At 38.7% G+C, this 27314-nt stretch overlaps 1 protein-coding gene across 2 annotated transcripts; it reads right to left on the bottom strand.

Moving 5' to 3' along the window:
• Positions 1 to 144: 144 nt before the first annotated feature.
• LOC122403235 lies at positions 145 to 26243 on the bottom strand. Of its 2 annotated transcripts, none has more exons than XM_043406621.1 (11): positions 26112 to 26243; positions 22392 to 22797; positions 11064 to 11375; positions 9511 to 9735; positions 8962 to 9270; positions 8469 to 8768; positions 7670 to 7975; positions 7280 to 7582; positions 2173 to 2317; positions 1944 to 2104; positions 145 to 479 (listed from the first exon to the last, which is right to left on the bottom strand). In XM_043406621.1, the coding sequence occupies exons 2-11, from the start codon at positions 22459 to 22461 to the stop codon at positions 145 to 147; spliced, it is 2466 nt and encodes an 821-aa protein (XP_043262556.1). In that variant the 5' UTR covers positions 22462 to 22797; positions 26112 to 26243. The 2 variants fall into 2 exon arrangements, with proteins under 2 accessions (XP_043262556.1, XP_043262555.1); XM_043406620.1 differs by lacking the exon at positions 26112 to 26243 and adding an exon at positions 25829 to 25961.
• Positions 26244 to 27314: the final 1071 nt, after the last annotated feature.

Raw genomic sequence — 27314 nt, 5'->3', positions numbered from 1 at the left:
GCATTTCTGTATTGTTTTTAATATTTGTAGGTTAAATAAGTATTATGTCTAATTGGAAGTTACAAATATTACATATATTTCGCTAAAATTCTATTTACATTTATAACTTTATTTTTATGATAAAATTTCTAAATAAAAGTGCTTTCACATTCGAATATTTTCATATACTTTCGACGACCTATATTTTTCTACCCGTTCGTATAAATGCGGACTTCTGTTAGGTAGAATGTTATCAATATTTAATGCAATTTGATTATCTTGTGCAGAAATTTGTATATCTGCTTTTCTCGGATTCTCGGAGTACCGATTGCCGTTTAGCCGTGCATTTTGTTTCTTTTCCGACGGACTTGCAGTTTCCAGAATTCGTGACGACTTTCTGACAAACAGACGCGCCTTGCAAACTACCAAAACAACTACAATAATCATCAGGAACAAAATCATAGCCGTCAAAGCGCCTACTATCCATCCCAGCTTCTCGTCTATAATATACAAATAAATATAAGGAACACTGTACAGGGAATTCTTATACATATATTCACCTATAATTACAAGCGAATAATCACGTTTGCTAGTTACAGTGAAAATTCGATAAATGTCACTACTGAAACATTTATGGAATAATAGTAGTAGCTAAAGAAGAAAGAGGAACTGAAAACCGGATTTATTGCTCCAGTCTAAATATCCGTTACACATTACATTTCTGAAAATATTTCAATTTACACAAAATCTGAAATTGTGTGTCAAAACGTGTTCAATTTAGAGTGAAATGTCTCAGTGGAGTTAGGGAAAGGTATTTTAATGACACCTCCAAAACATGTATGTACTCGTATATTCGCAAAGTCAGTGCATAGTACATTTATCGAACAGAGGTAGCTAACGAAACCTCCTATCTCATAAGTGTTGCAGTTTCTGGTCATTTACGGAACAGTGGAAGCGTTCCGTTTGAAAATAGCTACCTCCTATTCGATAAATGTACCCAGCACCTCGATACGTCGTTCTTTGATGTTTCCGAATATAGAAAAGGACAACACATATCGTGTTTAGTCTCATTTTAATCAGAAAAATCTCCTCCACATGATAATGAAATTTTTATTAACAAAATGTAAAAAATAAAAAACTTTCTTCTGTGCAGTAGTGTGGTCACATTGACAGGGGCATTTAAACGAAGGTGACGAAGGCAATAAAAATTTTTAGAGAAAGCCACTACGTCTCCGGTTACACTTTGCCTCACTGGTTCAAGGGGAATCCCTCTAGTGGTGGGGATAAAAATGTATCATTTAAGGAACAGCTCTTGAGGATATTTATCGAGTTGTCACTGTACTTCTTTTTATTGGGTTGAACGGAAATTTTGTGCGTTTTGTTGTGAGACGTTGTCCAGAGTATTTTTTGTCAGTAGCACAACAATTTTATGGACTAATGTAAATTATATGATCGATTGAATAAATTTTGTGAGAACAATATAGTCGAATTTATTTAGAATAAAAACGCAGAAACTTTCCATGCAATCCGGAATATTATACATATTGTACAGGGTGTTAGGCCACCCCTGGGAAAAATTTTAATGGGGAATTCTAGGAGTAAAAATAAGACGAAAATCAAGAATTCCAATTTGTTGATCGAGACTTTGTTAAAAAGTTATTAACGTTTAAAGTTCTGCTGCGTGCGCGTGATAATGGTTCTCATTCAGTATGACTCTACTTACTGACGTATCGACAGTCTTACAGTTTTGTAAGTGAGATTCACTATCACGCGTATGCAGCTGTTCGCAGATTGCTGTTCTACAGGCGGAACTTTAAACGTTAATAACTTTTTAACGAAGCCTCGATCAACAAATTGGTATTTTTGATTTTCGTCTTATTTTTGCCCCAAGAAGCTCCTATTAAAATTTTTCCCAGGGATGCCCGAACACCCTCTTGTATGTGCCCAAATTTAATAATACACACCGCCTAAGCTATTCAATAGAACGAGAGTCGCACTTCCCAGTTCTTCGTCAACGTATCCGTTGGCGACGATGAATTTACACGTCCATTGTCCTAAATCTGAATGATCGGGTTTGAATTGTAACGTACATATCCCCGTACCATAGTCCATCTGTATATTATGCCTGGAATATCGAATAACATGAAGAAACATTTAAATAAGCTTCAGGCAGTTTCGCCGGAAGTTAGTTACCTTTTGTTGCCGGTCATATTTTGATAAACATGGATCTTCGACGCATGGAACCAGTGGCATTGCACTTCCGATAATACAGTTTCCACTTTACACGCTAGCGTAACCATTTGGTGGGGCGTAGCCCACAGTGCCATAGTCACTGATTCTAAAAATGATCAATCCATTCTGTAATCAATGAGATCTCTTCCATCTTTTTTTACCCAATCACCGAAAGCGTCGATGATTATCTTCTTCGGTGCAGGTCCTTAAGAAAAACCGACTGTGCATTCGAATGTGCTTGAATTGTGCGCAAGCAATGTGACACATTGTTTGCCAGGAGAAAAGTGTGTATTTAATGTATGGCAAATGTTCAGTGTGTGTCTCTTGCAGCATTTTACATTTTTTAGAGATCGGAAGAAACGTTACGAGGCAATTTGGTGTCAGAGCGAATAGCGTGAAAGATGTGGTGTTAATAATCATACTTAGGAATATATGTAGAATGTTCAATGTCTAATGACTGCCATGATTTCCAGAAACGTGAAAGTTCTTCGACTCTAGTCGGATAGAACTTAATCGACTGTCGATTTAAAGAACGCGACATTTTTTAAATATTTTGAGACAGTCGTGGAAAGATATTTAACAATTTCAGCTCTGTTATCGCTTGTATTGTTTTAGTTAATTAGGATGTTCCCAAGTGATTCAGACACGGAATGTATGCGAAGCAGAGCGTAGTCAAACGATATGGTAGGGGTTATTCGGTGGCCTTGAGCAGCCAATTCATTTCGTCCAGACTACGGTAAAGCAGCGTTCACACTTTTCTGCATTTTCGTCACATTCAGCTCTCGAGCGTATTAGTTAACCGATTCACCGTGGTGTGTACAAACATTTATATTCACGTTTCATTAATAGTTTTTACTGTCTTGTCTAATACCATATACACCGCTGGCTAAAATTATAATTTCAGTTCATGTTTAGCTCGTTAATCGGGTTAATCATGGTCAGAACCATTGTACTTTTGTCATCTACGTGATAATACATGATAAATAAAATCGTAACATTCAGATATACACTGAATTATTAGTGCTTTTTAGAAAAATGCCGTTACAAAAAATTATTTATCTGCGGACTAATGACAATATACATGGTTTTATATACTCGACAGCAAATTCGTGAATTAATTTCGTAAAAATGCTCGTTTTTCTAGCAACGTGTCGAAGACGGTGACAATGAGAGAGGTCGCAGTTTTCGTATTATCATTTATTCAAAGAAATCGTTTACAATGCCGGAGACTGACGCTGAAACGCACGATCCGTCCCGATGCAGATTCACGAATTGCTTGCTCACTTTGGAAACTTAACAGTAATTCAATGGCACATGAAGATATTAATTAACTTCGAACGAAGCGTTCTAACGTTTGATTTATTGCACGCATTGTGTGCCCGAGTTTCCCTGTTCCGTCGCGACCGGAAATCGCCTCCAGAGATGGTCAAAATTCTTGTCTGTACGCAAAACTCCAAATAACGAAAACATTTTATCCATCGTTATTAGAATGAAAATTAGAATTTTTACGGTACACGGTTCGAATGGAAATTTTGTCCATCTTTGGTCATCCTGTGGAAATGGCGGGAGGTCACTTGTGCCTTGCCTAATTGCGATGATTCGCTTCGAATGCGATTATTATTACTTCGTAAATAATATCCGACCGATTAACGACACCGCCGTGTCGTCTACTTTTTTGTAAACGAGAAGCTTAACAGTAAAAATTGTCTACTTAGCGTTAATTTTAGCATGTAGTTGGATATAATGAGTATGTATATAGTAATAAGTGCGTATCGTAATATTCTAAAATCCTGCTTTATTATGGGCCATCATGTGATCATGCATGACAGAAATTTTTCGTAATATCGTCGGTTGGGTCTGGATTCGATTCGAACCTAACTGGTACTCAACCCCGAAACGGGGTACAAGTTATTTCTAGCACACTGGAGTCTCTTAAAGGACCTACTTCGCTTAACAAATAAATATTCTTAATCTTAACACTTTGATGGCCGGCATGTTATTCATAAAAATAAATTCTGAGGGTATTATTCCCCGATGGGAGTAAATTTAACGTTTTTGGTAGACTTGGACGTAATATATGTATAACGGTGGATAATTAGTTTGTGGCTGCAACCTTGTGTTATTTCAAACGAATAGCTTGATACGACTGTTTGGAGTAATAAACATTTAATATATCACATCGGGTATGCTAAGAATATTATTACGATGAACTATGGATGCAGAGATACCATATTGAACATCGCGAGACTGATAAAATTACAACCGAAACAGTGAAATGATGTACACATACATATACGTGACAGCGGCCGGTTAACGGTTGCCTGATGAAGTCACGTACGCGTGACAATGGCCGTCAAAGTATTAATGCTAAAGTTCCTTGCGTAGTCCTTTAAATAATTATTAGCTAATACGCTCCGAATTACGTACGAGAACGTACGAATCGATTTTCCCGGTCGTTTAACTGGAAAATCGTACTGCTGAAATATCTCTCGGGCTCCCGATTCGACGAGGAAACGTCGCTAAGGCTATTGGATTCCTCGATTGCGTCGATCGCCGAGTTCGGATCTCAGAATTAACGCAGACCAGCCGCGAGCGAGTATTCTCGAAGCAAGGCCACGCGAAAACTTTCCCTGTCAACAGCGGCTTTCGACAATAAATAATACGAAGGAATGACATCTGACTGCAGCCAGAGCGCTCGCGATCGGACTTAATACATACAATACGTTTCGCGTGCCTAACGCGGCTACTAACTATTCTAAATGCGAAATCATTTGAGCGTAGACCTGCCGTTGAGCATATAAATAAGAAAGGGTGAATGACATTTAGCGATAGATGTTATTTGACGAGAGGTGCGCGATTTTCAAAGCGTATCCGACGAAATACGCTCGAAACATTTTTTTTTTTTCTTCTTCTTATATAGGAAGTACAGAATTAGAAACACGTATGCTCGAGGGACGATAAACGAGCGAATCGTACAAGGAAAATAATTGTGGTATCGCTGGTAGCGTTATTAAGCGTTCCCCCTAACGATACGATTTCTAAAGAAGACGGTCGGGGAATTGTTTATCGCTCGTTAACGATCAGATAAATCGTCGACGCGACAAAAACAATAATACGAACGGCAAAACAATGGTGGAATCGAGACGATCTGATAATGTTAATAAATGCAAATGCGAACGAGTAGCAGATGCGCCGTAACGCGGAAGGCATCTCAGGTACTTTCCTTTTTTTTCCTTCTAAACATAGCGGATTCTTGGACGTATAGCTAATCGTATCGAAGACTAAACGCTGAATTCTACTGTCGGATTGATCGATAGATTTTTGCGAGTCACAGGATATCGATTTTATCGTTTTATTAATGGAATATTAAATATATTTCTGGCCTCAGTGTGTATTTTATATGTCATATGATATAAAAAATTTATGCAGCGGACCATTTAAAAAAGTGGCCGCCTTCGTTTCTCTAAAAATATTGTAAATAAACAAAATTGGAAAATACAATCTCTTCCATTTCCATTTTCTCTAATGTTCACTTTTAAATCGACTTTTAGTACTTCAATGTGGGGCATAATAACTTGCAGTGAATAACGTATTAAAAAATATTCTTCATTAGTAATTGCAATGCATAAAAGTTAATTTTTCTTAATCATTGTATTTTAAATAAAAATTTCTAGAATTTTTCTTTTAAAATTTAATGACGACTATGTGATTAAAAAAATTCTCAAACTCTGTCGAGGAATGTTCTACATATAAAAAAATACTCTGCCCTGGACGCATAACCTTCACTTTTGGATCCCAAACCTTCTGATCGATAAACCTAATAAAAAAATAATAACATCCAGAATGAAAGTACAATTCTCGGTTGATCGTCCCTCGATAAACATTGAACAGCAAGCTTTGTGAAATGTTAAAACGAACGTATTTCTTGTACGTCCTTTTACACATACGTGCACACGTGGCTGATGACTGATTCTCAAGAGACAGGCGTTCTGCATAGATGCACACGATCGATACGAAAGTTTTAAATGGCATGCAGATTCCATCACCATCGCGATGCCATCACCCACAACAGTCTTCGAGGAACCTAGACGCGATATACTCCGGAGTCCTACGACGTCGAGATCCGTGATCGATCCTCTCGTCCTTGCAACGAGTATTCTCTTACCGATTCCGTCCATTTGTCCACACTCGGTCATCGAATTTCTGTCGACGGCTCGGTAACGTCCGATACCGATCGTAAATGTTAATATTCGTTGCACGACACGAATCATGTATACGTCGGACAGGCTGAGTCCTCGCTGGAATCGAAATATTTTGCGAAACGTAAATGTCACAGAGCATCGAAGTTCACCGTCCATTTTCCAAACTGTAACTTCTGCTAATTGCAGTACTCGAGATACAAAAAAAAGAATTCTTGCCTCCTGACAACAAATTAAAAGAAACATATTTTTGGTTCTTCATATTTTCTATATTTATTACTCACTAAATTTGTAATAAGCTTCTCTACCAATCAACTATACAATTTCGTATAGTGCTTAGCCAGTGTATCGTTACATTTTCTACAGACACTCCTCGATTAATGAATTTAATAGACTTCGGTGTTACGAAGATCTTCGACGTGGAAAAACAAGACGACGCTTAGAGATATGCATCGACGAATAATCGCAGAGGTTATAAATATTATGACTCCGTAGGAGATAATCGTTGTTAACGGATGCGACCTTCGACGAAGAATGCAACGATTCTATTAAAAAGAAGAAAAAAAAACGAAGGTGACCTTCGCGACGAAGAGTATCCTTCGACGCTATTTTCTGTAACATCGACGGTTGGCGAAATGATTCAGATCCCGCTGCTGAGTGTGACTCATCCCGTACAGTAACGATATATACATAACACACGCACACTCTTTAGGATCTATGGCCGATCTATGGGCCCTCGTAATAAACAAACACTCGACGATATCGCGACCGTTGCGTCGTCGACCACAGATCGATGATCGATCGGATAATGCTTTACACCCTCACCGTGGGAAGGAATGTCGCGAATCCGTCTCAAGATTTGATGATACCTGGTTCCAGGAGGCTGAGCTTGGCCGGCGGAGCGTCCGTGTAGTTCTGTTTACCGCGTATCCTGGCGCCGCAGGTCCAGAGTCCTTCCTGTTCCGCGAGCGCGTAGCTCAGCCTGACGCTGCAGTCCCTGGCCTCGCTTCCGGCTGCTGGAAACTGCTTCACCACCACCGTGGTGTTCGAGTTCACCGGGGTCAGGGACCATCGACACTGCTCCACGGCCGAGGAGGTCACGCATCGAAGGAGAACGGTCGCACCGGATGCGATTTGGAAGTCCTGCGACAGCTCCGAGAACTTCACCTCGTCTGAAAGACGGGAGAATTCGGAAATCGTTGGTAGATTTTAATCGAAAAAAATTCAGGAACGATTCGAGGCACCGAAAACGAAGTTACCTTGTTCGAAGACGGTCAGCTTGGCGTAGGGAGAGGTCTGCACCGTGTTGAGGGAGCTAATCGACACCTGGCAGGCCCACTGACCCTGTTTTTCGGCGTACACGCGCGAGAGAGTGAGGGAACAATCTCTGCCAAGGTCACCGTTGCTTGGGAATTCCTGAGCAACGACTTCTGGATCGTTTCCGTGAAACGGTTTCCACGTCCACGTACATTTCTCCACGCGGCTGCTCGTTATACATTTCAACGTGGCCTCGGTACCGACTGGCACGGAAGTGTCCGTCGGCGTTTCAACGATGCTGACTTTGGCTGAAATAATGGAATAATGTATCCATCGATTGATCACTAGATAAATGTTTCTAATAAGAAAATTGTAGTTCTGCTTGTAACACACTTTCCGTTAATTATAATTAATTTTTCGCTGCCACGTCTAAATTATACGAAATTATTCCTAATGCCATCTCTCTGTTTCGAGCGTTAGTGTTTATCAAAGTTCCATTATTTCTTTGTAAGTACACATGTTTGTATAATTGTTTAAATTTCCAGCCATTCTAAACATTTCGTTATTACCACCTCGTAATTTTACTTAAAGAGGGAACTCTGTTCAATAATCCGTAGTTCGCACAATTTTGATTACGTTCGGTTGAAAAAAATTCTGTGTACGCCCGAAACATCGGTAAATAAATGCATCGAAATCTCAATACAAAGCAGTTGACGGATTTCTTTTTAAAAAATCACAAAGAAGACCTAAAATTTCGTGTGTAGATAAAAGATATCCTCTTCAAACAGTCGAGTCTGTTACCTGTGGGCAAGAGACTGACGGTTGCAGGAGGTGCCTCGTGAAGAATTCCTTCCGGCGATAATCGAACGCCGCACGTCCACAGGCCTTCCTCTTCGTACAAAATATTCTTGAATCGCACCGAACAGTCGTGGTCGGCGTCTTTGTTCGGATTAAACTTCTTTACCAACAATGGCTCCTGGCTGGAGTTCGAGGACCTCCAGGACCATTCGCACTGAACCACCGGTTTGTTCACCAGGCATCTGAGCAGCACGGATTCTCCGGGCGCCACTTGAATGCCTCTGGACAATTGTACGAACTCGACTGTGAAATAAGAACGGCAATATTTTAATTCGTTGCCTGGAGACATCAGAAATTCATTCTCCTAAGCTATCATTGATTTCAACTTAAGTACTTAAAAACAACTCCTTGCTAATGATTCTTTCCACAACAATTTTTAGAATATTATTTTTGGTTCCTGATTCGATAGGAAAAAATAAGCTTTTGGCTCCCTAACCTTCCGATATCAGAAACCGAATGGGATTCGACTGCGTGAACGAGGAGTTGGGGTCGATTCTGGCGCCGCAGGTCCAATAGCCTTCTTGCTCTGGCAATACGTTTTTAAATTTAATGCTGCAGTCCGTGGTGTCGTTCCCGAAAGCTGGGAATCGCTTCACCTCGAGGTTCCAGGGCTGCGATTGGTTCAGCTGCCGCCATGACCATTGACACTCGCGAACAGGCGACCTCAGCTGGCACATTATTTGCGCCGATGATCCCGCTGGCACCTCAACGACGCTATCGTGTTTTGCAAACGCGACCAGAAGACCTAGAACCACGCGTTTTCTCACAATCTTTAATTAAAAGCCAACTTTTCATAGCATGGCTTTTATTTGAACGAAAATAAAAAGCGACAAAGCGAGAATTTCTATCGGGATCGAAAACAATTTAGCGCTACTTTCTTGTCCGTTGCGATCATCGATCATTAATTTAATCGTTCGATCGAGTCGAATGGTACTTGATCTTGAATCGTAAGAATGAGAAGAGACAATGGGGGAACATTCCATACCCTTATTCTCATTGACGATGCTCAGCTTAGCAGGTTCCGTACTGGTGAAAGGATCGTTCGTGGAAGTTCTCGCGGCGCAGGTCCAGTATCCGGTCTGCTCGTGCTTCGTACTCGAGAATCTTACGGAACAGTCGTTGCTATTGTTCCCGAAGGCAGGAAACAGTCGTACCGGCAACGGATTGGTAGTCGGCGCGGTTGTCGTCTGAATCACCGAGACTGTGGTGGCTATAAATTACAAATTTCTATTGCTTATAGAATTTTCGAATCATAAAACAACGTCATACGAATTCTATTTACTATTTCTAGAGCTACAGTTCCGCTTCGAAACTCGTAAAACTATACTCGTGACGTACAGTCGTTCTTAATGGATTTTTTAATAACGAGAAAAAAAAACGAAACGTTGAAATTGAATTAGTAGTTAAGACAAAAGATGGAAGAACAATTAAGGGCCACTGTAAACCGCCAAAAAATTCGATTTTTCTTTTTTTTACATTTTTTTAAAGGATATATGTAATCCTAGAAATATGTATATGTGCAAAAGCATATCACCGAACTCCTAAAATGAATGAAATTATATGTATACAAGTTTGAACGGTCTGACCCTTCTGTTTAAATGCGTTTTTCTGAAAACTGTCTTTTCTGAACTGGCTTCCATGATATTTCAAGATCAACTTGACCGATTTCGTTCAAATTTTGCATGTACCTTCAGTACATGTGTCGCTATAGTCCGCAGTACAATGCAATCAACAACATTATTTTTTCTATTTTTATTTAGCCTGCTAAAATTAAACACAACAACAAAAGTCGATATTTCAACTTCAAAACGTTGCCATCTTTGTAATCATTAATTTTGTTCTGCTCTTCTGTTGTAGAACGATATAGTATTCTGATTGAGAATCTCTTTCGTTTTTTTCGTTTTAAACAAACAAAACGGCTGAAATCGTGGAAGCCATTAAAACACATTTTACTACGAATTTTCGATCGAATAATTAGTTTTGACGTGGTGTTAAAAGAAATATTGATTTTGTCACAGTTTTTAGAGATTCTTCCTTCAAAGTTCCACCATTTTATAATAAAAATCCGTACGTACAACTGAACCTACTGTCTTCTAGTCTAAGAAAATTGCATGATTTCTTGTTTAACAAATTACACTTTCTCACGCTGATTCCTATTATGGCTGTAATAATTAATATTTTTATATGAAATTTTTACAAGAAGTAGTTCAAGTAATGTACTTTCGAAAACATTAAACATTTATAAGAAAAAGTTCCATAGTTAGGCTCAAAAAATCCTTGAAAATTGCCTTTATTTTCAGCCGTCACAGTGGTTTCCCCCCTTAGGGCTATGAAAACGAATAACTAAAAATTAATTTAGCAGAAGGATATAAAGACGTCTCGTTAAAAGCATACTTTTCTGTGTGGGTGGGGGGTAATTCGAAACGGTCCTATCGAGAGAGAGGACTGTACAACGAAGGTTACTAGTTTATGGTGCGATTCGACCTTCGACGCGCTATGAATTTGTAATAAAAAGAGCGATCGTGATCGATAACTGACACGTCGAAGTTGCTGGGTTTTCACTGATGTCCGGAAGCGGCAGATGAACAGGCGGCAATGGCTGCCAGGACCATTGGCACTCGGCCACAGGATTGGCGGTTCTGCACGCCAGCAGCACCGACGAGCCGAGTTCCGTTTCCGTGTGGACCGGAACATCCACGAATGTCACTGGATTTGACGGCGGTGCCTTCGTTCCAGGAAGTATGTCGTCCATCGAGTGACCCTGAATTTCAGGATCGACGACGACCGTCGAATTGGTACCAACTGTTTTGACCGTGGCCGTTTCATCGGGTTCCTCTGTAACCGGTACACCTGTAAACACATCACCGCAGTAGAATTATTAGTTAAACAATTTCTTTCAACTCAAGAAACATATTTTTTACTTAAACGTTTGCTTTTCACTCGATTCTTAAATTCCTTAACGCATTGCACCGTTTTAATCGTTAATTCTTCTTTTTCCTGTAATTAGATCAAGTCTCAACAATCTATTCTAGATCGAAATTACGATCAGATAACATTGATAATCAGAAACGAGTCGAAAGAAGGCGGAGACTACTCTTAAAGCATAATAATTTTAAGTTACATTAAGAGGGCGAAAGTTATGCCAATATAGGACAAATAATTGGCATAAGTATATCAAACGAACGTGTTTCAAGATCAAAAACTTTACTTATTTAAGAAAACAAATAACTCGATCGCTGCTGTTCGTTAAAAGTTAAAGAAAATACAAAGAATCCTGTAGATTAGGATATGTATTATAGAAGTCTGGTTTCAAAAAATTCCTAATAGGGAAATCGCTCGGAATGTGGTCTGTTTGAGCAACGATGAGAGGCTTCGTAACTTGTCGGACACGTTTGACAATTCAAGAACTATTCTGAATTACTCGACAGTAATCCGTAATTAGGATCACGTTCCCCTAAATTGCCAACTGGCCATCCATAAAGAAGCTTTTCAAGATATCTCTGAATCGAAGGATTCATCGGGGATTGAAATGCGAGGAGTGTGACAACGAGAGCCGTTAAATAACATTTTTTGTTTGGCATTTAAATTTAAAAGCTTGCGACTTCGAACAGTCCGCATATTCGATTATCAATTTTTTACTTCCATTTTTGTTGTAACTCGTTCCAGTCTAGGTTCTAGTATTCTCATTCTCATATTTTATTTTGATCCTAGATATATGTATATAATGATTTGGTGAGCAGTTGGGGCCAAGGTTATATTGATATTTATTATATTATTCGGTGTAATATCATTATACTGTTCCAATTTTATAATGATGTGTAAGCATTGCAGCGTCACGAAAGGTCTAACAGAGAATTCACGTTGGTACCAAAAATAAAAAGAACATGGCGTATACTCTAATCGAATTCGAGACATGAAAGTCCCCTATTCGTTGCTTAACGTTAGATTCATGAACCTAGTCAATTTGACGAGTTTCACATTCCCCATACTTCAAGTCACAGAACTCACAAATATTATTCGCTAACAATTTATAATAAGGTATGAATATATTTCTTAATTCTACTTAAAAGGAGAACAACATTTCAATGTAACTGCCGATGTAACGGATTTCGATAAAAATATGTGCAATCTATGTTCGTTAATCTAGTGTTAAAATCAGTGTTCCGTTCACAGTTCTGCTACAATGTGGATATGCTTTGAACTATAACCATGATTCGAGGGAACTCAGCTGAACATATATGTAGGACACATCGGGCAGGAAGCTACGACAGTCACGTAGACAATCGCCTTGCGTCGCGCGTCACTGTGTGCAAATAGACACAGGGACGGATCTGTAATGTAATGAAATATTTCTGAAAAAAGGGGAACCACAGGAAATTCGCGAGCACCATGATTCAAAGTGAGCAAAGTGATTCGCTTATCGCACTTTTTACAATTTTAGCGTCAAAGGCACGGATACAAAGAATTTCTAAAAACGTTTTGCGTCGGTTAACCATATTTAAAAAACAATAAAATTCATATAATCCTAAGAAAGATGTTCACACTTTTTGTATTGAATTTCAGACAAATTTAGAAAACAGATGTATTTTCCATAATTACCTAAGTGGAAAGTGAAACAAAACTAGCTCAGCTTTCCACGCGTTGAATAATCTTTCATATTCCTTGTTTAGTTAAATTTAAAAAACGAATGTATCCAAATAAATGAAAATAGGTTAATATTAAAATTAATTAAATTGGAACGTGACATGAACGGAACAGGAAGCATTTTTCGTATATTAATTTTTGGATGTAGAAATTTCTAGTTTGAAAATAACCACTCGCGGTGTGACTTAAATTTATAATATATAATTTACTAAATTCGTTAACAACTTTTGTTGTTAATCACCTTTTTTCTAGGTAAACAGGACATACTGCATAACACGCACGATGTATAATGTATAACATCTGCTATAGTGTTGAAGATGTGTGGTTTGCGTAACGCCATCGAGTCTTTCATCTTATACAATAGGTCGCATCGCATTCTGCTGCGTTGTTCCGTAATTGGATTCTTTCATTTGTTTTCATATTCCGTTGTGGAAGGAATTCTTAGTAGATATCCATACTTTACTAGCATTTTGTCGGAGAATTTCACTTTCTTTAGATGATCCGAACTTTCGACACGCGCCGTGAGCAGAAATCCAGCGATCGCATTCATTAATCGTATTCATTGGACGCGTAAAAGCCAATCCATTTAGAGCCGTCGTTTTTATAGCGATATTTAGCGTAAAGTACTTTCAAGTTATAAAAAAGAACTTGTAGATGTTGACATAATTTCGGTTTCCAATATAATATTTGAAATCGCGTACGAAAAATATTTCTTTAATCGATTACAAATATTGATTTCTGGTTTCTAAACTTTTAGGGGAGCGATCCCTTCAAAAATAGATAAATTTTGCATTTGAAATTCACGGAAAAAGAATTCCAGTTGTTTTCAATTCAATTTTTACTTACTTTCATCGGTTCAAATTTTGAATGTAATCGAAACATCAATATACTAATTTCCTTTCTTATTGTATATGGTTTCGAATAAATATTGATTTTTTTTCGAGAAAGGAGGTCGAGAATCGAGGATACCAGCCGTTGAAGAGACTTGCATCTGGCAATTAGTGCCGTAAGCTGTTAATTGGCCGGAAAGACGGTCGTTTTTGTTCCGACGAACAATCACGGTCGAATTTCTCTCGACGAATGACCGTCCATGCACGTTGTTCCATACTTTCTACGCGACCAGTATGTAATACGCGTCCACCGAACTTGGTCCTTGGTATTGTCTCGTAACGTTCACCATCTGTCCGCGTGGTGCTCGTCCTCAAGACGAGCAAAGTGGTCGCTGACACTGGAAGGTCGTTTCCACTTTGCATTGACACACTCATCGACTCGCAGTTTATGGCAATACGTGCCTGGCTCGGATACACCGGTAGCTGGGCACATACAATGGCGGCCATTTATTTACGTACAAGCAGGACTTAAGGGGTATTCTACTCCGGAGACATAGCTTTTATACGGTTTATGATATAACAAATCATCGGTTTTTAACAGGTTAAGAAGTTTAATATTTTTCATGCACGTTGAAATATATTTTAAGAAAGGGAAGTATCATTTTTATGTACTTATATTTCCTACTTCTTACAGTATTACACGTTTAAATGAGTAATCAATCGCAAAAAAATAGTAAAAATAATCGTTACTCGTGAGTCATTAAATTTTTGTTTATTTTGGATTCGATTATCAAAGTTTACTTTACAAATTTATGGTTTACCACTGCAAATAATAGAATTTTTGGCCCAAGTCACTGATGACCAGTAACAATGATGGAAAACGAATAAAAGAAATCCACCAAAGTATACAATGTTTAGGTGAAATCGGTGACCCTGAAAGTTCTTGCACCCACCCTCTTCGTTAGTCTTTCTAAGGATTAAACGACTGTGACTTGTTTGCAGGAAATTACCAAGTTTCTCAGCTACCTGGAGCAGTAGATAATAGAAAATCCTGCTTCCTTGTCTCCCCGTTTCTTCCAGGTACGGAATACTCTTTTCGTAAGAATCTCGTCGTCATATTTATGGACACCATAAACATGACCAGCATTTTAAAACGTTGCTCGGAAGTGTGACACGACTAACCGGCATCCTTCGACGCTCGACTTCGCGGCAGTCAGCCGTGAGAATTATTGCATAAGATGATATCGTGTGTGCAGGTGTTACCATCGAATATATTAATAGACAAGCCGTAGAACGAACTATCGTGCGTGAATTTTTCTCTAGATCTTCTAAACATGCCTAGTTACGAAAACAAAGAGACCATTCACCTCATTTCGCTCGATATAAATCTCAATTAAATGAAAAACTCTTGACATCAACATGAAATTTAGAGTAACAATGATCTATTATTCGTTTTATTTCTTTTCCGAGCAAAATATATTCCCTGTCCCCTATCCGCCACAACTGGTTTTATATTTTCGAATAAAAATTCCGCGTTTTCCGTTACCGTTCTTCCTCGTTGGACTTTACGATTTCTATATTTTCGGAACAAATATGGCGTCGTCCAGGCGTCTGGCGGAACGACAGTCGCTGATGGACCAGACTCGATCGAAACTTCGGTATTTCGAGTATTCGACCTGGCTCGACCACATCCCGGATGTATCTTCGTGGGCCTCGGCGTGACTAATTCCACAACAATGGAATCCTATGCCTGAGATTATCGACCGTGAGACAAGGCCAGCGGTTTCTCGTGACTCGTGGCGGCTGAGGACGGAAAAAAGGAGGATTCGACGGCACCAGGGAGGATTTCGTTCCCGTAATTAACAACGGGCCGATACGGGCGTGCACGACGGTCGTTAACCCCACGATGTCTCCGGGAGGACAATTAGAGACAACGGCCGATTTCTTTTCCCACGTAGAGACGTTGTGAAATTCAAAATACGCCGGCTGGGCGTCGCCTCTTTGGCCATGGAGGCGGAAGGAACGTCCAGATCTCCGCCATTTTCGTTTCGTTTCGATCAATCAAGGAATTAATCCGTTCGCAACGACGAGAATAGATAGGCAGTAATTAAATAATTAGAAAATACAATCTGTAAATGTAATGTTTTCTATCTACATAATTTACAGCATTTTCTAACAATCATATTTAACCCTTTGCACTTGTACGACGCCATATAGTCGCCATTTTGCATTATATTGTTATACATATATTTACATTAGTATTTCACTCTAGGGACCCTGGTTACAATATTTTCTTTTAGTTTCTGCTTAAATGTGTGTATACAGGACTTTCCCAACCCTGGGAAAAATTTTAATGGAAGATTCTAGGGGCCAAAATAAGACGAAAATGAAGAATACCAATTTCTTGATTGAGGTTTCGTTAAAAAGTTATTAAAAATTAAATTAAAAAATTTTAAATTATTCTGGAAAAAATTATTTTCGGTTGCTACTTCGGGGGATACTTACAATCATATTTGGTGAATAGACACACCTCCGAAAACTTACGCACTTCCGAGAAAAAAAAATTCAAGTAGGTGACTTTTTTGACAAAATTGAAAAATTTCAAATCGTTCTAAAAAAAATATTTTTAACTGCAAGGTTCAATTGCAATCATTTTTGGAGAATACACATAACCCCGAAATCCTACGCACTTTCGAGAAAAAAATTCCTCACCGAAAATCTAATCTGAAGCCAGAAATGGTTCCCCGAAATTTCATGAGTATCTTTAAAATGTCGTAACACCTGAACGGACTGAAGGATTTTAATGTCTCAAAAGGCAAATAACGCGTATTTTGGTGGAGAATATGTAGAAATTCTAACAATGTTGGAAAAGTTGTTCCTTGACTCCGTAAAGTGAGAAAAACACCATAAAAATGGTCCAATCCTCAAACAGCCATAACTCCTACAATAGTGAATATATTTCAATGAAACTTTTTCCTAAAGTAGAGTTCATGAGTACCTATAAAAAAAGTATTATTATACAGTTTTTCTGTAGGGCGTCAAACAATTTTACTAAAAATCAAAAACGAATTTAAAAAAAAAATCGACAATTCGGTGCCTACATTTTTTGGCGAAAAAAAAAAATTTCAAATCGTTCTGGAAAAATTAATTTTGGTTGCAAGGATCAATTACAATTATTTATCGTGTATACACATACCCCCGAAATCCTACGTACTTTCGGGAAAAAAATTCTTTGGGGTGAAATGCAGATTAAATTTATGTATTTTTCTAATTTTTTCTACTAAACCGACAAGTGAAATATGTTCCCATAAAAATGTTTTCATTTTGATCGCATATGAAAAAAAATTCCGAGTTGATTGGGAGCCTTCTCAAACATGAATACAAGTGCAAAGGGTTAATGTACAATACATACATATATAATCTCGCTTCATACGTGATTATTACAAACAGTACATCTGTTTTTTAATTTTGAGGGCTTACTTTTTTAGAGAAGTTTATGTGATTTTTTAGATAGACCAAAGTTTCAGATACTTCCTGTTTCTTCGTTGTTATCGAGAATTAAAAATATAAAATTTTATTCGTTCCCATTGTCAATAGCAATATTTTATGCGTCTCAAACAAATTAATATCCCAAGTACGTTGGAATCCTCGGCCGCAAACTTAACTTCCGATAATATTAGAAGATAAAATATTCGAGAAATTGTAAACTTGCGTTTGAAAATGATCGACCGTGCTTGGGACGGAATAGGAAATCTACGGAAGCGATTAAAAAGCGAAACAAATTATTCGACAACGAACACAAGCGTTACGTAAAATTAAAAGAAAAAGTTTTTACGTGAACTAGATGGAGACGGTTGCATCTCGAGGAATATATAAAATTCAGCGTCGTGGATCGTAACCCAGGACGATATGTAGTTCCCATGCAAGAATCTACCCTTCCCCACGTGTTTGCATTCCAGAGCGATGTTTCACTAAACGCACGCATTGCATCGAGTTTAACCACCCTCCGCAGAAGAACCAGTTCTTTCGGGCAGCCAAAGCACGCCGTTCCCCTGCCATACTACGAATTCTTTACGGGAAGACATCGAAAAAGAATCGACAAAACTCCAAACCCGCCGAAACCCAACGATACGAGTCTCTATCATCGTTTCACGATCGATCCTCCTCAGGATAATTGACGTTCCTGCACGCGAAGCCCGATCCAAATTATTGACAATCTCATGTCGTTCTTAAATTTCTAACAAAACGTTTAATACAAATATAGAATGACAGTGGAGTCACAAGATATTAATAATTATTAATTTCATCAAGTATATTGAGTCTGCAACGTCTCGTTTATTTAAAGTCAATCGCGGTGTAAAACCAATTGCATTCAAAAAATTTGTATTAAGCAAAATAATAATAATTATACGACCTTGGGTTATATACTCAAACATTGAAAAAACTATTATTTGTGTTAAAATTCCATCTGTTCAGATTTGTTTCTTATTGTATGTTTCACCATTAGGTCCAAAAGTGCTTAACTGCATTTAAATGTGAAAAGAAAACATTGTAAAAAGTGGTAGCGTAAGCGTTAGTCGGTTCACTGTCCTTTACGTTACGAGTTCTCGGGATTTATTACCAGCGATCTCCAGTTTTTGTAATGTGAGAATGCGGCGACCGGTGAGAGAAAGATTTGACATTGAACTGGTTTCGATCGCAGCGATATTATTACACTTATGTGCAAGATTCCTTCGAGTTCAAGTATGATCAATTTTACAGGAAGCGTACGATGTTTATTTCAGCGATAATAGTTGAAAGTTAACAGTACATATACGAAGAACAAACCTTCGCGAATCGACATCCTTTCCTTTCCATGATTCACGGTTCATGGTCCAAGATCGTCTCGAATTCTTTACGCTCGATCGTTTCGATTTCCATCGTTCTAAGATGCAAACTCTATTCAACGTATGAACGTTCTCGTGTCGTTTTAAAATCCTACTTATTTTTCTTTGTACGTTCCTCTCGATCTTGCCCCGTTTTACGTTTAAAATCTTCCGAATTTTGAAACAAGAGAATATTCTGCAAACATCAAGTTAAAAATTTTGAAGAAAGAAAAGAAAATATTAAAATTCTCGGTCCTATTAATATTTTCTTTAGGCATTTCTCTAAATTGTGCCTAGAGCTCGATTTTACTGCGATGCCTCGGCGTTTCGCTCTGATTCCGTTCGAGATCGCCGTGATTTCGCTCTGCCGTCGCGTTCCCTTTGCCGTTCGCGATGACAAATCGTCGGGAATTTGTTATTCTAACGACACACGCTCCCGACGAAAGTGAATTCAACGGTCGACATAAATTTTTCGCGCGGGCGGACGCTACGGGACACAATATTTTCGATCGTACTTTCATAATCTATCAAGACACCGAAATTTCAAAAATACCTTTTATATTTACCCGTAATTTTTCCGGTTTATAAATTTGTATTTGTAAGAATATACAGGTAATCCAAAAATGACCGAAAAACATCGTCGACAATGGGAACAATAGCAAAAGAATTGAAAAGATCAGCATAACTTGACAATTACGAGGCGCGAGTTTAATGCGTTTCTACGGTTCGAAAGTTCTGTAAATCCACCGAATTTATATTTCATTTCATCCAGGGACGGTAAGCGGAAAGTTTCTAGAACGACTGCGGACGAAGTTTTGACAAGTTAAACTATTAGGTGGTAGTAACAGCGAAAAGTCCCTCGTCGCAAGTCATTTCGAATGCAATATGTGTAAAGACATTTAAAGGCTACGTGGCCCTTGTCGAGGTTAAGGCCTTCGAAGACGTAAAAATGATGGTTCGTAGCATATTAATTCGATACCGTATCGCGCCGGGCCAATTTATTACGCCCTGCGATTCGCGGCGAATTGCTAAGGTTACTAGAGGCTACGGACAACGTACGAAACTGAACCGAGAGCTTCCGGCGTGACACGATCGAGGATCGGAAACGAGTTTCTTACTTTAACAACATTGCAATTGAGTGGAAGCAGAGTTATACATACATACATACAAATATTAACTGACATTGTGTACCAAAGGAATATTGTTGTAAGAAATTATAAATGTTAGGGTACCGTAATAAGCACTTGAGATCAAATTTGAATCTCGAGTAACGCAATCACGTACACGTGACTGCGGCCAATGATGGCTGTTTGGCAAAGTCAAGTATACGTGCTGTTAATATTATTAAAAAAAGACGTTTTGCGCTAGAATAACTCTATAATGGAGTGGAATATAATTAATAATAAAATACGTAATTACTCTAGTGCGGACAAACCTGATTTTCAAATAGGATTGAAAGAGAAACGGTAGAATGTCAAAAACTATTCGAAACACGGATATCCAGCAGAATGTTAACTATAATAAAACATTTCTTTTCCGTGCAGTTATCATATTTTTGCCTGTGCCAATAATTTTCTGATCCTTCGTTTAATACCGGTATGGTGTTTAGAAAGTAAACGATACATCTAATAAAATGTTAAATAAAAACTGTCTGCCTTTAGAGGAATGTCGAGCTCGAAGAATTGCGACAAGTAATTATGACTCTGACTGCATTTAATCGACAATCTTACGTGGACATTATCGGTGGACCACTTATCAATTGTAATTCCATTGTTCTTCGATAAGAGCAGCGTGCGTTATTTCTCCATTCTCGTTCCAGGCATTTCTGGCACGTAAATAATCGGTTTCAATACCCGTCGTGGAAATCGCAGAATTTACACGGTTCACCGTTTGGAGTAATCATCAAGTAATTTCGGCGAAATTTTGAATAACAAAGGTCGAAGGGAAGCCTATCGAAAATGATATAAAAATGAATTGCATCGTTCAAACTTTTCAACTAATTGCTGATTATCTTAATGATATCCCTCTTTACAGATTTCGTTAATTTTTAACAGTAGACCTACCGGAAGTGGTCAAAATGATTTGTAATTTCTAATAAAAATTATAAAAGTTTACTCGACTGGTTTTTGCAAATTTATCGCAGTTTTCTATAAAGAGAACAGGTAAACATTTATTTCTATGGTATTATATATTTCTTCGAGTTTCTATCGTTTTAATTTCTTTGGTGCAAATAAATACACTATAATTTCGAGCAACTTTTTCCGTTGAAATAATTGGAGATCGGGTTCAGTTTCCAAGATACTTGCAAAAAATTATTGCCACTACTACATTGAATTCAGAACCACATTTTAATATACTATGTTCCCAAAGTCTAATCCTAACTCTTGTGGACCTCTTTTAGTTTCCAATCATCGACAACTTTAAAAGAAAAGGAATACAAAATGTATAAAATTTGTTAACCACTGGTAAGAGACATATTATTGTTTTGCTCGAAGTACAGGTTTCATCGCGTAATTATATGAAGTTCCAATTGCCATTACTGTTTTGAGTGTTATCGTTTATCCACGTTCTATTATTTCTTGATAAGTACACACATTTCAATAATTGTTTATACACATAAAATCACACACGAGTATACTCCTGGTTGGCAGTGGGAACACTTACATATTTATGTCCGTGGCCATAAAAGGTTTGCAAATTCAAAAGGCTTTATGTGATTTAATGGTACAGTCAAGATTTTTTGACTCATTTTCGTTTTTATAGCGATAAAAACAGTCGAAAAAATAGTTTAGCAGAATTATTCTTTTTGCAGCTTTTGAAGATCAACGATAAGGTGTTTAAAAATAAATTTTTAAATAATTTACTATTTCTCAAATAAAAACTATTCAAAAAAAAACTATAAAAATAACAGAAATACAAGTACTTTGACATTTTTAGGGGTAAAATTTTGTCGGGGAATTTGAGGAAGCATCTTGTTTTGTAATTATAGTTTTTTTGTATCTCAATGACTTCAAGATAAAATAAAGAATCGAGTGATAAGAATATTCGCCGCGCAATTGCTGCGGAAACAGATGTCGGTACTGATTCGGATGAAGATGATGCTATTGATAATGATTATCATTATTATTATATTTTCTTACTATTGCAGAATCGAGGAAATAATAAACTATGTATTACAAAAATTTAAAGTATTTAAAAATTTTTATTCCCAACTGTTTTAGTACGATTTCAAATGACGAGTCTTTTCCAGTCTTCTATACGTTCGTGTCACAAAAGTGTAGTATCTCGTTAAAGGTTAAAGTACCCCGAGTATATCGATGCGCCACTAAAAGAAAACTTGGACGAAGACGAGATCAACAACCTCGTCCCTAATGGAAACCAAGTTGCTGACCGCAATAATATAATCGAACAACAGACAGTCGCTGATAACTGAGAAGTAGTCGAGGCGACTTAAAGGCAGTAGGGGGGGGGAAAAAAGGAATAATTATAGCCAAGCCTTCGAGGGGTACGAGAAAGAATGTACTCACCGTGGCACGCGACGACGAGGCACACCAGGACCAGCCGGGTGACCATTTTGGAGAACGCGGAGGGCGTCATCTCCGGCACCGCATTTATCACTGTGCGTCCTTGAAAGAGGATCTAAGCCCCGTGTTCCGCAGGACCGATCGAGCGCGTCGTCACGCACGTGTACTGCCGTCGAAACGTTTCGTCGCGTGCGATTTGTACCCGCACGACGATGACGCATGTAAAACCCCCTCCGTGTCACCGTTTCACGAAGCGTGTAAACGTAGATCGTTCCACCGTTGCAAGAACGGGCTTCTCCACCCTTCTCTCTCAACGAAACGCCGAATTCTCTAGTCCTCTCTTCTCGATCCTCGCGATCGTTAAATCCGCTGCTCTCCCCTCGAGCTCTCCTCGGTCCGGTTTCTTTCTCTACACCGAAGAACGAAGGATTTCATTAACGCGAGGAGAAGCTCCTGTCACCGAGATCGCGAACGAGCAACGTTAGATCGACGACGGAAGAAGGATCGTTCTAAAAGCACTTGACCTTCTCGGATCGCGTGGAAGGGAACGCGGCGAATCACGGTTAGAGAAACCGGTGCGACGCGAGACGGCCAGGAAATTTTTATCGGCCCACCTGGTCACGGAGCTCGCTCGCCAATTTATGACGTAGTTCCGTTATTGCAACGTGACGTTGATCCGAGCAATCTCCAACCGGCACTGAGATTACCCACGAACTTACAATACTGTTCCCCCCGAATTACCGGACGAAAACTGAGCTCGAGAACCGATTCTCCGACCGAGTCGCCGACGACTGTTTACGACTACCACCGAAAAACGGGCCTATCGATCGCGACGAATTTAAGGGCACGTTTCGATTTATGACTGTACTTAACATCGGTTACAAAATAGTTGTACAGGCTGAGTCGTTTAACTCTTTCGCCTTAATTTTTCTCGTAAACAACATGTAGTATAAAAAAAAGAGTTTTCGTTTTTTATCAAAATATTTATAGCGATATTTATAACAAATATTTCAATTATAATGTATCTCGATTACATGGTTCAAAATCTGACCAACGAATGAATTTGTCAGATACCCCTCTTTTTGTTCATTTTTAACAGTAGAACTACCGGAAGTGGTCAAAATCATTTGTAATTTCTAATAAAAATGATAAAAAATTTACTCGACTGGATTTTTGCGAATTTATCACAGTTTTCTATAAAGAGAACAGATAGAAACATTCATTTCTATTGCATTATACATACATTTCTTCGAGTTTCTATCATTTTAATTTCTTTGGTAGAAATAAATACACTATAATTGTCGGTAATTCTGGTGTTAAATATGTTATAACAGACGATATTTCGAGCAATTTTTCCTCTAGAACAAATTGGAGGTTTGAAAATTTATATTTTTTATCAAAATATGAAGAATACCTTGAGCTTTATAACTATGATGTGCAACATTTAATCATGCCATTCGAAAGTCTATTGAATACAGAATACAAAATTATTAAGGTGCAAGGGGTTAGAAATTTGTTTTTTAGTTGATTTTTAACGCAAGAAATATTCAAAATGTTATCCATTACAATCAATGCAAGCATGTAGGCGATTAAGCAATGTGAATAATGCATGTACAAGTGTTTCTGCAGTTATAACACCACATGCGCCTTAATAATTTGTTATTCTATATTGAATAGACTTTCAAATAGCATGATTAAATGTGTCCTTCATATTTTGAGAAAAAAGGAAAACGGCAAAAAATTAATTGTTGCCGAGTATACCCCTCTTTATACCGAACAACTTTCGTTCAAAACATTTTTTTGTACAACATGTAGTTTATAAGAAAAATTAAGGTGAAAGAGTTAAATTACTCACCTTGCATATTCCAATCGTTTCGCGTTTAACTCATACGTTATTAATAATACACTAAATACGGGATTGAGTTATAATAAACAACGAGTACATTTGCAATTATAAAATAAACAAATTAATAAATGCTACGGAATTATTCTTTTATTAACAAGAGGAAAGTTTCTTTCTTCGGTCAAGTAAAAACAAAATACTTATACGTCGCGCTTGAAAATGTTTACACATGCATATTAAGAATTATGTATGTATTATATATGACCGATATTATATCTCAAGTTCAGCGCGAATGTAAACTCAAGATGTTAACTTAAGCGCGAACGTCAGAGACGTAATTATGATTCACCAGGCTTATCAGGAACATTCGTTTATATATTATCTGTAATTTGTTATTTGTCATCGAAAGTGACGTTCTTCGAACATTAATGTGACTTTGAAGACCAGACGTAAGCTAAAACTAGGACGAACGTCGAGGCTACCTCCACGAAAGCCTCGTCGAAAGGAATTAATATTTCGTATCTCGAGAATTAAAACTCTGCAGAAACCAATTTGTCAAGAGACTCATCCATTAGCGTCAAATGTGGGGAATTGTATACTACGACTAATTTCAGCGTATATTGCACTCGGAATATTCGAAATTTAATTCAATATGATAAATGCACGGTAAACCGTTGGTTACAAAATGAAACACAATGAAATCTGTATTTGTCACGCGGATATTAAACGTAATCACATAATTTAAATTACGCGGTTATACTGTGAATAACAAAAGAAAAGGGTGCTGGAATCGAAACAGAAATTTTGGAGACAAGATGTGTTTCAAAAATCTCGTGTTATTAATCCCTATATTCTAGAAGTTATAGAAGTTTAAGTTTCTTCGTATAATTTATAACAAATCTGCAGTTGATAAAACATTAAACATAATTATTCATGGAATAAATGGACTGTTGACAGTAAATCGTGGTCCTCTAATAGAAATTTCACGTTCGCGTGCACCAACGTTGAAATAAAATAACATTTACTCGGAATAAAAGTTTCTCGTAACCGTCTGGAGAACCGAAATCGACATCATAACAGTTTTCAACCCCCGTTTGGAAGGCCAGCGTGAAAGTTGGACGGCCGAATCGGAATCGCGCCGCGTTCGGGCCAATTATGTTCTCGATATGTCAAACTTACTCGACCGTGAAGGAACACGGCTTGTCAAATATGCATTTACCATATAATGGTCCCGCGATCGCGCTAAAAATACCGATTTAAGAAAGCGGACTCCTTGAACTTTCCGCGAACGCGCGTAACGGAACCCCGCGCGAAGGTACCGGAAGCGGGGCCGACGAAAATCTTCGAAAATATTTCGAAAGTCGAACGGGAACACCGCGCAGAGAATATATCGCTTTCCCTCGGAATTATTCGGACTACGGCGAATAGAAAACAAACTCGAAAGCGATGCCCTCTGACGCTAGCGATTCCAAAAATTCCCCCTCCCGCGACTGTCGAACACATACATCCCGTTGATCATCACAGACATCGCCAGATATCCTGAGCACGGATACCCTACTTCCTGCTCGCGCAAGAATTCACGGGCAATGTTACTCACTGTCACTTCTCGATACCCCCACCCCTCTCCTTCCGCAGTTAACCTCACTGTCTTCACACGAGAAGTCACTCTTAAGGGTCACGGGGCGAGACGAGAACTGGCAGGAGATATACATATAAACAAACGACCGAGGATATTCGCGAATCGATGAATGAAGACGGATCCTGCCAATTCTCGTCGACACTGTAGTTCTATCCCCCCCTCCTTCCCACACCTTCTCTCGCGGGGAAGCACTAATCCCGACGTTGGATTTAGCCTGCACAGCATGGCACCTGTGACTCACCGTCTACGTGCCCTGGCGCGGCCGAGTGGCTCGCGAACGACGAGAAAACGCGTCTAGAGACCAAAAGGGAAACGCCGGGAATCCCCCGCGAGCCGGAATGTCGCGTGCTTGATCGTAAGCACACCGTGGCTGACTGCAACTGCAGACGGTGGGACGTACTATGGTCGCCGGTCGGCGTCGACGTCGCGTCGGTGTCAGGTCGTCGTCGTATGCGTCTTCGACTTCGGTAGCCGCAAGTGGGGGTCCAATGTTACCAGGGTACGCACCGGTAACCCCCCTACTCACGGACAGAGCCCCACCGAGTCTCGTCACCGGTAACTCCACCTTCCACCTCCCACCTGATTTCCACCGTTCGGTGGGAAACCGGCTACCTGGGGGAATCAGGTGTATCCGGGGAATTGTCTCGATGCACCCGTTTGATCCCCGACCCACGCTGGGGATTTTCTGGCCCGAAATCCAATTTTTTCACTGTATTTAGGAAAATATTTCGTTGCTACCAGAGATGATATTCGATCAGAATCTCGAAACGCTATTGTTTAAAAGTTTGGGTACGCTTGAGTTTTTGTGAAAATCTGGACATCGTATTGAAATCAGAATTTCTTTTCCGTGTATTTTTCTACGAAATACCGCTTTTCAGGTCACCGTGCGACACCGAGAGAACCCGGTTGCGTCGCGACGGCCTGGAATGCTGCAGCGTCTGGCGCGGAGCAGGATTTTGCGGCTCACTTGAAGCTGCTTTACTCGGGGAATTTGACGACGGTGAACGTTCGCGAGAACAATAGTACACGATACCCATAGTGGTGGGATAAGAATTACCTATTTAAAATCTTAATTCTAAGTCAATGTCCGGAACTTAAAATGTAGCTCTTAGCAAGTTTCTTTTTATCAAATATAATGTTTATTATTCAAAGCAGGATCCATTGTGATTAATAAAAAAGCTGTGTTTTTAGAGATTTCATATACTAATAGAAATTTTATTTGGCAAAAGATACGACTTTCTATAGATTGTGTACATAATGGGTTCCCCAATAAAAGCGATAGTAGTACTTTCTTTTTAGTTAAATCTACTCTGGGGGAAAAAACTTAAAAAATATAATATTTTGCTTATAAATTGTATTTTAAGTTTTTTCTGTGTTAAACCTCGATTATCCATATTGTCTGAATCCCGACGAAGCCGGTTAATCGAGGTTGGACTGTATAAGC

Source organism: Colletes gigas, unplaced genomic scaffold (assembly GCF_013123115.1).
Source record: "Colletes gigas isolate AHSC1104 unplaced genomic scaffold, ASM1312311v1 Colletes_gigas_Sc00047, whole genome shotgun sequence".
NCBI classification, from domain to species: domain Eukaryota; kingdom Metazoa; phylum Arthropoda; class Insecta; order Hymenoptera; family Colletidae; genus Colletes; species Colletes gigas.
The sequence above is the reverse complement of the archived record's forward strand: the minus strand, read 5'-3'. Positions and strand labels throughout refer to the sequence as shown.